Below are 16385 nucleotides of genomic sequence, written 5' to 3'. Positions count from 1 at the left end.
CAGGACATCAGGGAACAGACAGGATATCAGGACATCAGGGTCCATGAGGTCATCAAGACACAGGCAGGACATCAGGGTACAGACAGGACATCAGGACATCTGGACCCAGGTTCACCGGCAGACATCAGACAGGAGTCGTTCGGCTCCGGAAATCAGACACGACCTACAGGCACCACCAGAGACATCAGGCTCCAAGCTCCAGACAGCGGTCATCAGGTTCCAGACTGTGGTCGTCAGGCTCCGGACATAGGACCTAGGAAGGAATTCAAGCATGATGGTGCAGACACCGCCGTACTGGACATGAGCCAGACGGGGTTAACACCGCATGGTAGTCAGAGCACAGAGTAGATGCTCAGCAGAAACACCGGTTTCAAGAGACTCAAAGTCACTGGGAGTGATGCTCCAGATGCAGAGGGATTCCAGGAACATAATCACAGCAGACACAGTTCAGACAGGTTCAGGTACAGGACAGGTACAGGATCAAGGATTCGGGCCTGGATATACCGCCTCCAGGACAAGCACCAGAACAGGACAAAACAGGAATCAAGGCAAGGACTTTGGTACCAAAACATAGACAGGAGAGATGCAGGAACAGAAATACACATAGCAAAGTTCAGGAGCTTTGTCAGTGTAGCACAGGCCCCGCCCATAGGGCAGGGGAGCTTTATATATGAGCTGCCCCTCAGCAATTGGCTGGGGACAGCATTTGAAGTACACACCCTAAGGCTAGGTTCCCATTGCGCTAATGGGACCGCGCTAACGGACAGCGTTGCACGGCGAAATTAACGCAGTGCAATGCGTCAGTTAGCGCGCCCATTCACAGCAATGGGGACGCGCATCACTAGCGCGTGCCATTTTCGTCACGCGCTATCGATGTGCCGGTGTTTTGTGGCGCGACGCGGATGCTGCTTGCAGCGTCTGAGGCGCGCCCGAGGTCCATTCCCCGCTCTCGCAGATCGGAGATCTGCGAGAGCGGGGACGTTTAACGCGACCCCTTTGCAAAACATTGCGTTAGCGCTAGGCGCTAAACGGATTGCACTAACGCAATCTGAACCTAGCCTAACCCTGATAAAAGCAGGGGAGGTGTGGATGCGCACACCCTAAGCACACAGAAACTATTACAGCACACACAGTGCAGGATCTAAGGCTCAGGGCACCTGGCTGAGACTGCATGCACTGAGCCACGTGGAAAGTCATGCACCAGCCGCAAATGACCTCACAACCCGTGGACAGCTTCAAAGCAGCAACCAGGGACAGCACATGAGGAAGGTATGCAGCAGGGAAAATACTTAAACACCCATGTACGACTGCGCAGCAGAGCAGGGAACTGAGAAGACTTAATTCAGGTAAAAGCCAACAGTATCCCAGCTCAAATTAGGGGGAAAAGAGTAAAGGGTTAAAGCAAACATATGCATTGTCATGCCGAAAACCAGAAACAGACAGAATGGCATGACAAGCTTCAGGTTCAGGCACCACCAGATCAACTACAGGTTCAGGCAGTGCCGGAGCGGCTTCAGGTTCAGGCACCGCCAGATCAACTACAGGTTCAGGCACCGCTGGATCGGCTCCAGGTTCAGGCACCGCCGAATTGGCCCAAGGTTCAGGCACCGCCGAATTGGCCCCAGGTTCAGTCACCGCCAGATCAACTCCAGGTTCAAGCACCACCAGATCAGCTCCAGGTTCAGGCACCATTGGATCGGCTCCAGGTTCAGGCACCGCTGGAGCAGCTTCAGGTTCTGGCACCGCCGGAGCAGCTTCAGGCACCGCTGGAGCAGCTTCAGGTTCAGGCACCGCCAGAGCAGCTTCAGGTTCAGGCACCGCTGGAGCAGCTTTAGGTTCAGGCACTGCCGAATCAGGTTCAGGCACTGCTGGAACAGCTTCAGGTTCAGGCACCGCTGGATCAGGTTCAGGCACTGCTAGAGCGGCTTCAGGTTCAGGCACCGCTGGAGCGGCTTCAGGTTAAGACTTAGGAATGTAGAAACAAGTACTAATTCAGACAACACAGGGGACCTGTCAACTGACTGGTTGCACAACACTAACCAATTAATATCTGATGCCTTCCAGCTACTGGCTGGGGGCATTTCCAAAGTACGAGTACAGCCCCTTTAAGAATCGGGTAGCGTGCTCACTAGGCACGCCGCCGAGAGACCATCAGCAGGAGCAGTGAGTATGTTGATGTCCCTGCTGGGAGGAGGGAGAAAGGCCACACAGGGACGCCGTCATGGTCGTTACACATTTATCTCTTTCTTTTTAAATATGTTGGAGATGGGCAGCAGAATGGGGGACATAATTACAGAATGAGGGCCACGACAGGGGACAAAATGGTGGACATCACCCAGGAAGGGGTCAGAATATGGGACAATACTAAGAGCCAGAATGGAGACATTATTCAGGGAGGGGGTCACAATTTCAGGAATGGGCCAGGATTTGAGACATTATTACAATGAGGGGGGTTGTGAACATGTATGTTTTTATAGGATCTAGAACGCTACAATAGCCCATTTATCTGACTAACATGCAGGTGGTGACCCACTCAGGTCCCAATTTTACACTAGAGCCCATCAAACTCTGACAGGTTTCCTTTAATGTGACAAGTTATTATTGAAAATGCTAAAAAAAAGCTGCAAATGATTTTTCACTTAGAATAAAAGAAAATGACTTCTCTAGAGGCACCAGTGGAGGTCAATCACCAGTGTTTAGAAGCTGTTGAGTAATAAAAATACGGTAGATCATCAATGTTTCCCAAATGTTGCCCACTTCATGAGATGTCCCTAACATTACCTTAAGTAGAACATAAGACTGCTCAGAGACCTTCCTTATTTAATGAAAAGAAGCGTCTCTCCACTTTGGTGAATAGGGCGGTGCTCGTGAACCAGGGACCCCCTTTATAACATGTGTAGGCCATAATGTTTTAATCCTTCTAAAAATGAAATAACTTGGCACGGGGAAGTTATCTTCAGAAAATGACCTATTGTTTAAAGTTTTTGCATTTGATGTATTTTTTTAGAAATGCTTTTTTTCCCATATAACAATCTTTATTAAAGGCAGAAAGGCTCATGTTATTGCAGCAATGGAGGTGACACGCGGTAATAAGAGCCTATTTTACAACTTGTTTGGCAATACAGCGTTTTTCATTATGTCAATACTGGAAGTTTCTTTTTGTTCCTGGAAAGTCTGTATTCTCCAAGACGCTGGTGGAGCTGTATAAGAAAGATGTTACGGCTGTGACTGGTAGAAGCCCATAGCACCAGCCAGCATTAGGGTTCCTTCCGGTGTAAAAATGCAGACGTGTGTCATCTCTAGCATGCCCTGCGATAGAGAGAGGCGAGATACTCAGAATATTATATTATACATACTAAATGACAACAAAATATATCTCCATACCATGGAGACCAGTGGGGAACCAGGAAAGTGTCAGCATTGAAGCGGCATGGAATAGTAACATTTATCCCTTTAGATTTTTTACATTTTTTTTCCATTGTAAGCAGTACGTAAATAATGTTGGGAAAAAAAACTACCAAAAATTCTGAAAGAAAAAGTATCTGATAAAAAAATGTTCCTTTTTGGTAGAAGAACAATTGGATCTGCGTTACTTCATGCTCCTAAAAGTAAGTGAACACTGATTTACCTCTTACCTTGACAACTTTTATACATTTTCCTTTTTCGCAGTCCCATAGTCTTACCTGCAAATGGAAATGAACAGTAGTAATTACATAATAAAATCTCTATTTCTGCTGTTTTGTTGCTTCATAGCCATATAATTGTTAAAGGGGCCATCATAAACGAGACTCCATAGAAGTTTAAGAAGACTCCCATTCATATATAACAAAAAAAGTCAGAGGTTACAAAGGCCATATCCAGGGTTTTTCTTTTTTTATCAACCCCATAGGTTACAGGGGCCATACCCAGGGGTTGCAAATGGATATACCCATGGGTTGCATGGGCAATACCCAGGGGTTGCATGGGCAATACCCAGGGGTTGCAAAGGCCATACCTAGGGCAATCGGTTGATCATTGAGGCAGCTAATGTTAGATAGGGAACTCTGATGCACAAACTCTGTATTTTAAAAAAAAATCATATAAAATCATATAAAGGATGTTTGAGTCATTTTTGTTTATTTTTTTCTGGAAAAGGTTTGAGGCCATTTCGAAAAAAAAATCAATTCAGTGGCCAATTAATTCGTATTCCCAGTTTGTTCTGGTTAGTACCTACCAAAGCTGGTCCAAGGAAAGACCACCAATGAACCTGCAACAAGGTCATTGATACATGTGGGAAGGCCAGACCTGAAAGATCCAACTGAAGGGCCCCTGAAGCCCAAATTGGGGCTGCTTATGATAAGAAGGTGCTAGACCACACTGTGCTTTGTAGATTGGTCAGATCACCATTTATAATGGAGAATCGGAACTGGACGCTGGAGCAATAGAAGGTCTGTTGGATCACTTTTTCTTTTGCAACAAGTGGACGGCTAGGAAAGATGGCACCAGGATGTACTACAGGAAAATGAGAAGCCAGTTGAGACGGTGTGATGGTCTGGGCAATGTTCAGCAGGGAAATCTTGGGTCCTGCTATTCTTGTGGTCGTGACAGGTACTATTTATCTACACATACTACAGATTATGTACACCCCTCTATGGCACAGTATTACCTTATGACAGTGGCCGCTTTTGGAAGGATAATGCCCCTGCAATACTGCAAACATTTCTGAGTAATAGTTCAGAAAGTTCAAGGAGTTGACTTGGCCTATAAATTTTCCTGATTCAATCCCATCAAGCATCTTTGGGACGTCCAACACATGGTGGCCGCACCTTGCAGCTTACAGGACTTAAAGGGACTCTGTCACCTGAATTTGGCGGGACTGGTTTTGGGTCATATGGGCGGAGTTTTCTGGTGTTTGATTCACCCTTTCCTTACCTGCTGGCTGCATGCTGGGTGCAATATTGGATTGAAGTTCATTCTCTGTCCTCCATAGTACACGCCTGCGCAAAACAATCTTGCCTTGTGCAGGCGTGTACTACGGAGGACAGAGAATGAACTTCAATCCAATATTGCAGCCAGCATGCAGCCAGTGGGTAAGGAAAGGGTGAATCAAACACCAGAAAACTCCGCCCATATGACCCAAAACCAGTCCCGCCAAATTCAGGTGACAGGTTCCCTTTAAAGGGAATCTGTCATGTTGAAAGTGGTATCTGATCTGCAGGAATGATGACATATAGAACAGGAGGAGCCGATCAGATTGATATACATTTTTCTGGGAAAACTTTCAACAAAACGTCCATTGTTTTAACCCTGCTGTTCTGTTAGGTCAAAAATGACCGTTTTTGAAATTCTATAATGTTATAAAAATTCAGCGTGTGATTCTGAGACTTGAGGCTCCCTGACTTTTCGTCATTAGGGGGGTACTCTCTGTGGGAATTTTTTTTTTTTTAATTTTTGTTTACTTTATTTGGTACAATTTTTTTTACACTTGTACTGTTCGGTCAAAAATGACCGATAGGCCTTTATTCAGCTCTCCAGACAATTTTTGACAAAAATAAAGGTGCTATCACCTCATTTTGAACTATATATTGCATCTACTACTATTTATCAATGTATCTGACTACTTTTGGTCAGAACAGATTTACACATACCAACATTTTCAAGTTGCGATACAGCCGACGGATTCGCTTCCAGTATAGCTATGCGCAATTTATTTCACTGGTTTTTATTTACCCTGCTGTTCATATAGATCTAGTTCCATTCAGTTGTCAACATTTCATATTGTAAATCATGATTTTCTGATTTTCCATGTGTTTGCTGGTTGTACAGTATTACACTGTGCAATGCTGTCCTAAGCAGAATTCACCTAAAGTGTCGTACTGTGAGCTTTTTCCTGCTGCAGGGTGGTGTCTGCTCTGATCTTATCTGTAGACAGATAACATAGCAGTGTAGAGTTTCAGTTCAGCTGGAGACAACACAGAGTGAGCAGAGGTTCAGACGTCAGAGCTCTGAAGTCCCATTTTTACAGGTATGTTACAGATAAATTATTCTTTTATTCTAAAATTATTCAATATTCTCACTGCTGTGATAAAATGGATGATAGGGGGTTAGCATTATGGTTGTGTAGACTCAATGTCTGCTTATGAGTACATATTCTCACTGCTGTGATAGAATGGATGATAGGGGGTTAGCATTAGGGTTGTGTAGACTCAATGTCTGCTTATGAGTACATATTCTCACTGCTGTGATAGAATGAGTGCATGCCTCATTTTTGTTTGCGACGCTCCAGCACCATAATCACAGGGCATATCTCAATGTGTGACGGGACGTTATTGTGTGTATTGTTGCGAAATTGTTTTGATTTTTTTTTCATTCATTGTTTATGGATATATTTTATTTTTTCATTCAACAGTGATGCCTTACAGCATGAGAAGAAGACACTTCACCCAAGCTGAATTGGAGGAGTTTATAAACGACTCCGATACAGACGAGGATGTCCCACCTGAAAATGTCTCCGAAGAGGAGGACAACATTAGTGAGGATGAAGATATTGCCGAGAACTCGGATTCTGAGGGTGAATCTGATGTGGAAACCCCGACAACCGGTCTGACGCAAGAAATCAATTCAAAAAACAAAGATATCGTTTGGAAATTGCAGCCTCCTGCTCCGACTGGTAGAAGGTCTTCATCAAATGTCATCACAGATACTCCAGGTCCCACTAGATATGCAATTGCTAGAATTGATGACATTCAATCGGCATTCCTATTATTCATAAATATAGCCATGCAAAATATACTTATCCAAATGACAAACATTGAGGGAAAAAAGGTTTATGGCGATAAATGGAAGAACTTCGATGTGACGGCTATGAATGCTTACATCGGGTTACTTCTATTAGCTGGAGTATACAAATCATATGGAGAGTCCACTAAAAGTTTGTGGAATTCGGAAACGGGGCGCCATATATTTAGGGCCACCATGTCTTTAGAAAGATTCCACGAAATTTCCAGAGTTCTACGGTTTGATGACAAAACGGATAGATCTGAAAGAAGAAGCACAGATAAACTTGCCCCAATTAGGGATTTGTGGAGTAAATGGGTCGAGATACTCCCAAAATGTTATAATACCGTAGAAAATGTCACTGTTGATGAGCAGCTGGTGTCATTTAGAGGCAGGTGCCCATTCAGGCAATACATTCCAAGTAAACCAGCAAAATACGGTATAAAAATCTGGACTCTGTGTGACAGTAAAACATCATATGCTGCAAATGTTCAAGTATATATTGGAAAAAACCCTCTAGAAAGACCTGAAAAAAACCAAGGCATGAGGGTAGTTTTGGACTTGACCCATGGACTCAAAGGGAGAAACGTTACCTGTGACAATTTTTTCACATCCTACCAATTGGGGCAGATGTTACAAAAAAACAATATAACTATGCTGGGTACTGTACGAAAAAATAAACCTGAACTTCCACAGGGTATCCTCAATAAGAGAGACGTACACAGTTCAATGTTTTATTTTACAAAGGACACTACGGTAGTGTCGTACGTTCCCAAAAAAAATAAACAATTTATCCTCATGAGCACCATGCACCATGATGCAAAAATAAGTGAGAGAGATGACAGAAAGCCAGACATGATTCTTCACTATAACGCCACTAAAGGTGCTGTTGACACATTAGACCAGCTTGTAGGCACGTATACATGTAAAAGAAAAACAAATAGGTGGCCTATGATTCTCTTTTACAACCTGATCGATGTATCTGCCTATAATGCCTTTGTATTGTGGCGGGAAATAAACCCCAAATGGCAAGAAAAAAAATTACACAAACGACGACTTTTTATTGAGGAATTGGGGAAGTCTCTCACTAATCCATATGTAAAAACACGGCCACGAAATCCAAGAAATGAGAGTGCAGAAAAAGTGGCCCGACAAATTTGAGAGCATGGTGGAGACGGCGAGCCAACAGCTTCGACCACCACTGATACTGAAACGGCTTCCACCATCGCAACCAGCTGCAAGCGAAAAAGATGCTCATTCTGTCCAACGTCCAGTAACCATAAATCTAATATTATATGTTGCAAATGTGCAAAATACTTGTGCAAGCGTCATGTAAATTATACATGTGATCAATGCAAGTAATACATTGATCGCATTTATCATTTGTTTTTGACAAAAAACCTTTTTTTTTTTTTAAAGTTTGTATATAGTTTAGAATAAAGAAAAGTTTTTATGTGCAATATGAAGCAAATATTGCAAAAAATGTTAATTTATTTGATTCAAAAAATAAAAGTTTTTGATTTAATTTTTCATCTGATTATTGAAAACCATGTTCACATACAGTAAAACAATGCAACAGGTAATCAAATAACACTTGAATTAGGTACAAATCACAACTTTGTTAGGTCCGGTCAAAAATGACCGGGAACAGTATAAGTGTATAAAAAAACAACGTTTTTTGCCATTTTATAGAGAAAAAAGCTTTTTTTTTTTTTTTGCCTTTGAAAAAAGTATATCTACATAATGTTTGATATTATTACTTATAGTTAACATTTAGATCAAGATTTTTTTGTTATCTGCAAAAATAATCAATTTTTACAAAAATCGAAAAAATACCATGTTCCCTTTTGGATATAAAAAAAATATAAAACAAGCTTTGTATTTTTTTTTTCTGGTATTTGAACAACCATCTTCACAAGCAATATAATAGTGCAAAAACTGTTTAAAAAAACCACTTAGATTAGCTAAAAATGATTATTTTATAAGGACGGTCAAAAATGACCGGGAACAGTACAAGTGTATGTGAAATCTAAACAGAACAGCAGGGTTAATTGAAATTCTGGTGCTCTTATTCATGTGAGTCCAGTGGACAGTCCCTCTAGGACTGTGCATGCAGAGATAGCTGTCAGTCACAAGTAGGACCATCTACTGGACTCCTGTGTTCTGTTTGATGAATCCTGTTATAAATCACACTCTGTGAGTATCTCCAGGCTCTTTATTCACATCATGTCTCAACCTCCATTACATGAATTCCGAGTACAACAACATCCAACAAGTTCCAAACAAAGAAGATAGAACACACATAAAAGTAGTGAGACCCCTAGAGGCCACATGAACATATAACATATTACTACATCCTTTCCCTTTTAACTAGAGGAACAATAAAAGATACTAAACTAATGTATACTATGACAAAGTTAGAAATTAACCTAGTACGTCCAGTTAGATATAATCTTTGAGGTGCGCCGGCTTTTTGCTAATTCTGCCAGCTCTGGTAATATAAGATGTGTCACTTTCTACATCTGGTACATTTGGTAGTTCTTCTAATATTGTCTGTCTCTGGCCAGAGTCCTCACCCTGATGGTCAGCTGTCACTGTTGGTGCCTGACTTGTACTTGCTGCCTCGTTGTCTTGGGTGTCTGGATACTGTTCAAAAGGCCATGAATCATCTCTTTCTTGCGTTTTCCTCAAATATCTTCGATTCCTCCTTAGTCTTCTTCCGTCGTCTGTTAGAATTTCGTAAGACCGAGGTCCCAGTTTCTGGACAACCTTTGCTTTTTGCCAGTGTTTATCAAATGTGGTGCTTGGCTGCAGCCGAATGTTGTCATTTCTCTGGAGCTCAGGCAGATCCTTTGCAGATTTATTGTAATAGAAAGCTTGCCTAGCTTGATTCTTCTGTAATTTAGCTTCGATGTTTCCCAGCAGCTTTGGCTCTAACAGATGACACGCAGTTGGTACTAGTGATTTTGTACGCCTACTCATGAGCCTCTGTGCCGGACTACTGTCTAGGCCTTGGGTGGGTGTGTTTCTATGATCCAGTATAGACAGATATACATCAGCACCCGCCTGGTTTGCTTTCTGCATGAGTCTTTTGGCCGTTTTTACTGCTGACTCTGCTTTCCCATTACTCTGAGGATATCTTGGAGAAGACGTCTGGTGTTCAAATTCCCATTTCTTACTGAAAGTTTTGAATTCTTCCGACGTAAACTGTGCCGCATTGTCAGAGAAAACGATATCTGGAATGCCATACCTGGCAAAATGGGCCTTGAGTTTTTTAATCACTGTTCTCGCCCTTGTGTCCTGCACCAAATCAACCTCCCAGAAGTTAGAGAAATAGTCCACTGTAATCAGGTATTCTTTGTCATTCCATGTGAACAAGTCAGTTCCTATTTTTGACCAAGGCCTATGTGGAATTTCATGAGGTTGCAATGTCTCCTTTGGTTGCTTATCATTGCAGGATGCACATATTTCACATTGTGCTATGTAATTTTTTATGTGGTCATTCATTCCTGACCAATAAACTGATTCTCGTGCACGACGTAGGCATCCTTCCATGCCTAAGTGAGAAGAGTGCAATGTCTTCAATATGCCTCTTCTGAGAACTTCAGGTATAACAGCCCTGTCTCCTTTAAAGTTGATTCCCTGCTGCACTGACAATTCATCTCTTATGTGGAAGAATGGTGAGACTTCCCTCGGAGCATGCTGCTTGTATTTTGGCCAGCCCTGCAAGATGACAGTCTTTAAACTCTGGAGACTTTTATCCTTCTCTGTAAAAGTCTGGATTTGCTTGACCTTTTCTTTTGACACTGCAAGGTAGTTACACATATTGATGGTTTCAATGTCTTCCTCCTCATCATTTGTGATAGGAAGGTAAGCTCTGCTTAGCGTATCTGCAATCAGTAAGTCTCTTCCTGGACAGTACCCGATGTCAACATCATATTTCTGAAGTCGCAACAGCATGCGCTGTAGTCTCTTTGGGGCATTTAGTAATGGTTTCTTTGTAATGCTCTCCAATGGTTTGTGATCCGACTGCACTGTTAACCGGCGACCATAGGTGTACTGGTGAAACTTCTCCATCCCAAATACCACAGCCAGTAGTTCATTCTCAATCTGCGCATATCCCTGCTCTGTTGTTGTAAGGGCTCTGCTTGCAAATGTAATTGGCTGTTTGTTCTGCATTAATGTGGCATCAAGGCCTTTTTCCGAAGCATCACATTGTACCACCACTTCTCGATCTGGATCGAAATACTTTAGGGTTGCTGTATCTGCAGTGGCATTCTTTACTGCTCGGAAAGCAGTCTCCTGGCTTTCTGTCCATTCCCAGCGCACATCTTTGTGGGTTAGCTGTCTCAGTGGCTCACACATGTCTGACAGATGTCTGCAAAATTTTGAGAGATAATTCACCATGCCCAAAAATCGTTGTACTCCAGAAACATCAGTAGGGGTAGGCAAATCTTGTATTGCTCTCACCTTTTCAGGATCCACTTTGACCCCAGTTGAAGTCAGTCGATGACCAATATAGGCCACTACTGTCATTTTCAATTTGAATTTGTCCAAATTCAGCTTTATGTTTTTTTCTCTGCATCTGTCCAAAAATTGTATCATCTTCTGATCGTGATCCTTGATTGCAGATTCCATATTTTCACCTTCTCCCACTACTAGGATATCATCCGCTATTGTCTTCATTCCAGTAAGTCCTTCCAAAGCCTGCATCAATTTCTGCTGGAATATCTCTGGAGCAGGTTTTAGTCCCATGGGCATTTTCAGCCATTTAAAGCGTCCAAATGGTGAAGAAAATGTTGTCAATAAACTTGAATCTTCAGTCAGGGCCACATGCCAGAATCCATTTTTTACATCACATACAGAAAATATTTTAGCCTTTGATAAATCTGGTAGAACATCATCTAATGTTGGCATTGGGTAATGATTTCGCTTCAGCGCCTTGTTGAGTGGCTTAGGATCAATACATATTCTTAACTTGCCCGATGGTTTCTGCACTATGACCAAACTGCTGATCCAATCTGTGCTCTTATGGACTGGTGCTATCATGCCTCTTCTCTGTAGATCTTGCAGTTCTACTTTCAGCGGTTGCATTAAAGCTACAGGCACTCTTCTTGTAGGTAATCTGGTGGGCTGCACTGTGTTGTCAATTTCTAGCCTATATTTACCTTCAAAGCATCCATCACCTTGAAATACATCAGCATACTCTGCCTTTATTTTCTGCATGTCCAAGTTGTGCTCTGCATTTAGTTTTGGATTTTGTATATCCTGGGCAACTTCAACAGACATAATGTTCTGAGACTGTACTTTTATTAAGTCCATTGCCTGAACTGCTTTTACTCCCAGTAATGGTATATGGTTACCACCCCGTAACACGGTAAATTCAACTCTATAACTCTTTCTGTTACATGGGTTTCGTATTTTTAGCTTACATGTCCCCATTGGTTTCAGAACACTTTTGTTGTACATCACCAGTACCATGTCAGTTGGCTCAATAGAAACCTGTTTGTTTAGCAGATCAAATGAAATTACATTGCAGCTTGCTCCACAATCCAGCTGAAATCTAATGGGCTTCTCATCCAACAAGAATGTTGCATAAAGCTGCTTGGCATCCTTCACTACTGACTGCCCGACTACATTGACTTTCTCTGTTGTAGACTGCATTTGTAGCCATGTAATGTCCTCTGCACTGTCAGTGTCTGGTGTCACAGTGTGGAGCTGTCTGTACTGTTTGCCTCTTCCTTGCCTGCAGACAGCAGAGGAATGATTCTTCTTGCCACATGACCTGCAGGTTTCCCCATATGCTGGACACTTGGTTTTGTCTCTCTCATGTCTTTTCCCACAATACTTGCAGTGGACAGTGTTTATAGGGTAGTCTGGTCCTGTCTTTCCTTTCATAGATACTGCATGTACCTTGTCATCATCATTCTCACTGGTGCCTGCCATCATCTTCAGGCTGTGCTTTGTGAGCTCAGCAGCCCTGCAGATTTGCATACATTTCTCTAAAGTCATGCCTTCCTCTCTCAGTAATCTTTCTTTGAGATGACTGTCCTTTATGCCACACACCATTCTGTCCTTGATTAGACTGTCCCTGATCTCTCCAAAGCCACATGTTTCTGCAAGTCTCCTCAGCTCTGTCAGATATCTGTCCACATTTTCACCATCCTCCTGATGTCTTGTGAAAAACTTATATCTTTCCACTGTCTCATTCTTCTTTGGGTCACAGTGTTTATCAAATGCCTGCACAATGTCTGCTAGGAGGAGGTTGTCTGTGTCTGGGAGCAAGGTGTGGGCTAATTCTCTGCCATTTTCCCCAATTAGGTAATAAAACAGCTTTACTTTCCGTTTGTCATCAGTGGGGCCCACAGTCAGATCCACATACAGTGTAAACTCTTCCTTCCAATGTCTCCAAGTCTGGGACAGATTACATGAAGTGACATCCAGTCTCTGAGGGGGCTTCAGACCAGTCTCCATTTTTCTGTACTGTCAGGGAATCTGTACTTACAGTTGCAGTGATCTGTGCAGTTCCAGCCTCATATAAGCTCTAAGAATTTGCAGGTTCTGTGCCCGGCTGCCACGATGTTCTGTTTGATGAATCCTGTCATAAATCACACTCTGTGAGTATCTCCAGGCTCTTTATTCACATCATGTCTCAACCTCCATTACATGAATTCCGAGTACAACAACATCCAACAAGTTCCAAACAAAGAAGATCGAACACACATAAAAGTAGTGAGACCCCTAGAGGCCACATGAACATATAACATATTGCTACATCCTGTACATACAAAACATCACCAGGGATTTCGAGAAATAAAATACAAGTTTGACTGAATCTTTTTGAACAAACCTACTATATATATCATTCTGCTCAGCTTCTCTATTCCATGGTGTCCACAGATCCCTTTCAAGGAACTGGCACTATTGTCTTTGTGCCGGATACCACAGGATTTAGCGGACATCACGCTTAGATATGGACCTACATAATACGTAGATGGTTTCTTAAATCCTACACGAAACCACAAAAGGAGTATATGTCCCACTCAGGTGAACATTTTAAGGTACTTTATTAATAAATACACAATGTATAAAATGACAAATAAATACAGAACAGACATGAAAAAAAGCTCAAACAGCAACTTATGTGAAGAAAGAGCAACACAACTAAAATACCGGACTGAGAAGGTAAGCGTACCTAGCAGGCATATAGTCCAAATTGACCAATATTCGTTACAGCATGTAACACCCCATAACAGGGCTGGACACTAATAAGAGCATCATAACCTCTATGCATAGATATCGGTGAACTGTTCCCCACCTACTGATATTCTATCAAGCGTAGTGCAAGAGGGAAATATAAATGGACCCCTATCAAAGGACGCTCATCTTACCCATAATATAATCCGTCAGTGTGCGCTCCACAGCAGCCCCAACGCGCGTTTCGCGTGGGCTTCTTCCGGGGGCTGTATGTGTGTGTCATTCCCATATGCTTATATATATCCCTCCCGCAGCTGTTCCAACTGCTAATCATCCATGCCCAGCGCCTGCGCACTAGGGTATGTTACACGACCTCATGGCCGTAAAGCGATATTCGCGCATGCGTGTTGAGGTACCACCAGCAACTAAGGTAAGCGGCGCAGTGTTAATATACCGCTGCCTAACCGCAACTATTCCCACTGCTCATCCCCAGCGCCTGCGCACTGAGAGGATAGCAGTAAAGCGATATTCGCGCGTGCGCATAACGGCACCAAGAAGCTCCTTAGGCAGCGGCACCATGTAAGTATATCACTGCCTGACACATATCACAGCATCCTACGGCGCATGTACGCCGTGCAACGCACCCTCCAAGATGCATCACCGCGGACCGCACACATGACAGGATGGGCGGATGGTACTACATTTGTGATATATTTGGCCAGATGTACCTGTAACTTAAATTATGTTGGACTAACATCACGTGAGATCCGGGTACGTACCCGTGAGCATGTCAGGGATATCCAGGCAGCCGCGGGGATTGAGGATTACACCACTCTAAAAACGATCCCACGCCACTTTAAATCATGTCATGGATGCAATCCAAAAGATCTTCAAGTGATTGGGATTGACCGAGTGAGGTGTGGGATTAGAGGTGGTGATTTGAAGAGGACGCTTGCCCAATTAGAATGCTGGTGGATTACAACATTGGGCACTATGGTCCCAAGGGGCCTTAATGAACAACTTAGCTTTTCGGCATTTCTCTGAAGGAGTAGTGTATAAATACTGTAATAACTGTTCCTGTGTTTGTGGCCTTCTAGGTAGGTCTGTTCCTTGGTTTTGGTTTTTAATTATGTGTGTCTTTTGTCATTTTATGTAGTTATTTGTGTCATCATTTCTTACCATTCTGTGGTCGACTTCCCGTATGCAGAGGTTCTTCTGCGCAGCTTTTCCTGTTTTGGAGAGATGGTTGGAGAAATGGTCCATGGAGAATTTGGAATCTCTGCCACATTGGATCTGCGGGACATTCACGAATGGGTTTTGGATGAAGTAAATGAATTGGAACTCTTAAATAATGATTTTTATTATACTTGTCACTATTGTATTCATGCTTTTTGCTGAGGGGAGTTATATAGATATTGTTATTGTATAAATATATCCTAGATACTAGCCACTTTTTGCACTAGTCACTTTTAATGTATTGAAAAGCATGAAATGTTGTTTTTCCCTGTTTCATATACTATATTCTAATATTATCACGATATTTTATTATATAGGGTTCCTCCATTCTCCCTTTCTTTTCTCCTCCCTCTTCTTTCTAATTGGTTGAAGGAAATTATTTTTAATTGGTTGCTCTTTCTTGTTTTCCCTTCTCCCTGCATATTCATCCTATTATATTTACCCTTCAGCATGTGCGCATGTCCGCTGTTGATGCATCCTGATCCATCCCTGTGGGCCTCCATAATGTCAGGTGGGCGATATGACGTCATGGGGATTTCCCCTCGCCCATCCTGTCATGTGTGCGGTCCGCGGTGATACATCTTGGAGGGTGCGTTGCACGACGCACATGCGCCGTAGGATGCTGTGATATGTGTCAGGCAGTGATATACTTACATGGTGCCGCTGCCTAAGGAGCTTCTTGGTGCCGTTATGCGCACGCGCGAATATCGCTTTACTGCTATCCTCTCAGTGCGCAGGCGCTGGGGATGAGCAGTGGGAATAGTTGCGGTTAGGCAGCGGTATATTAACACTGCGCCGCTTACCTAAGTTGCTGGTGGTACCTCAACACGCATGCGCGAATATCGCTTTACGGCCGTGAGGTCGTGTAACATACCCTAGTGCGCAGGTGCTGGGCATGGATGATTAGCAGTGGGAACAGCTGCGGGAGGGATATATAAGCATATGGGAATGAGACACACATACAGCCCCCGGAAGAAGCCCACGCGAAACGCGCGTTGGGGCTGCTGTGGAGCGCACACTGACGGTTTATATTATGGGTAAGATGAGCGTCCTTTGATAGGGGTCCATTTATATTTCCCTCTTGCACTACGCTTGATAGAATATCAGTAGGTGGGGAACAGTTCACCGATATCTATGCATAGAGGCTATGATGCTCTTATTAGTGTCCAGCCCTATTATGGGGTGTTACGTGCTGT

The 16385-nt window shown here is 43.0% G+C and overlaps 1 protein-coding gene across 1 annotated transcript in view; it reads right to left on the bottom strand.

Annotated features, from left to right (window-relative positions):
• Positions 1 to 3027: 3027 nt before the first annotated feature.
• Positions 3028 to 16385, bottom strand: part of WDR38 (WD repeat domain 38) — a 110487-nt gene continuing 97129 nt past the window's right edge. Inside the window, exons 8-9 of the mRNA XM_069748478.1 lie at positions 3636 to 3683; positions 3028 to 3309 (exon numbers count right to left, since the gene is read on the bottom strand). Of these exons, the coding sequence (XP_069604579.1) occupies positions 3217 to 3309; positions 3636 to 3683 (141 nt within the window). The 3' untranslated portion in view covers positions 3028 to 3216. The remainder of the gene's footprint in view (positions 3310 to 3635; positions 3684 to 16385) is intronic.

The sequence above is a fragment of the Ranitomeya imitator genome, chromosome 2 (genome assembly GCF_032444005.1).
Source record: "Ranitomeya imitator isolate aRanImi1 chromosome 2, aRanImi1.pri, whole genome shotgun sequence".
Taxonomy (NCBI): Eukaryota; Metazoa; Chordata; class Amphibia; order Anura; family Dendrobatidae; genus Ranitomeya; species Ranitomeya imitator.
Note: the sequence above shows the minus strand (reverse complement) of the source record. Positions and strands in the feature narration are given on the sequence as shown.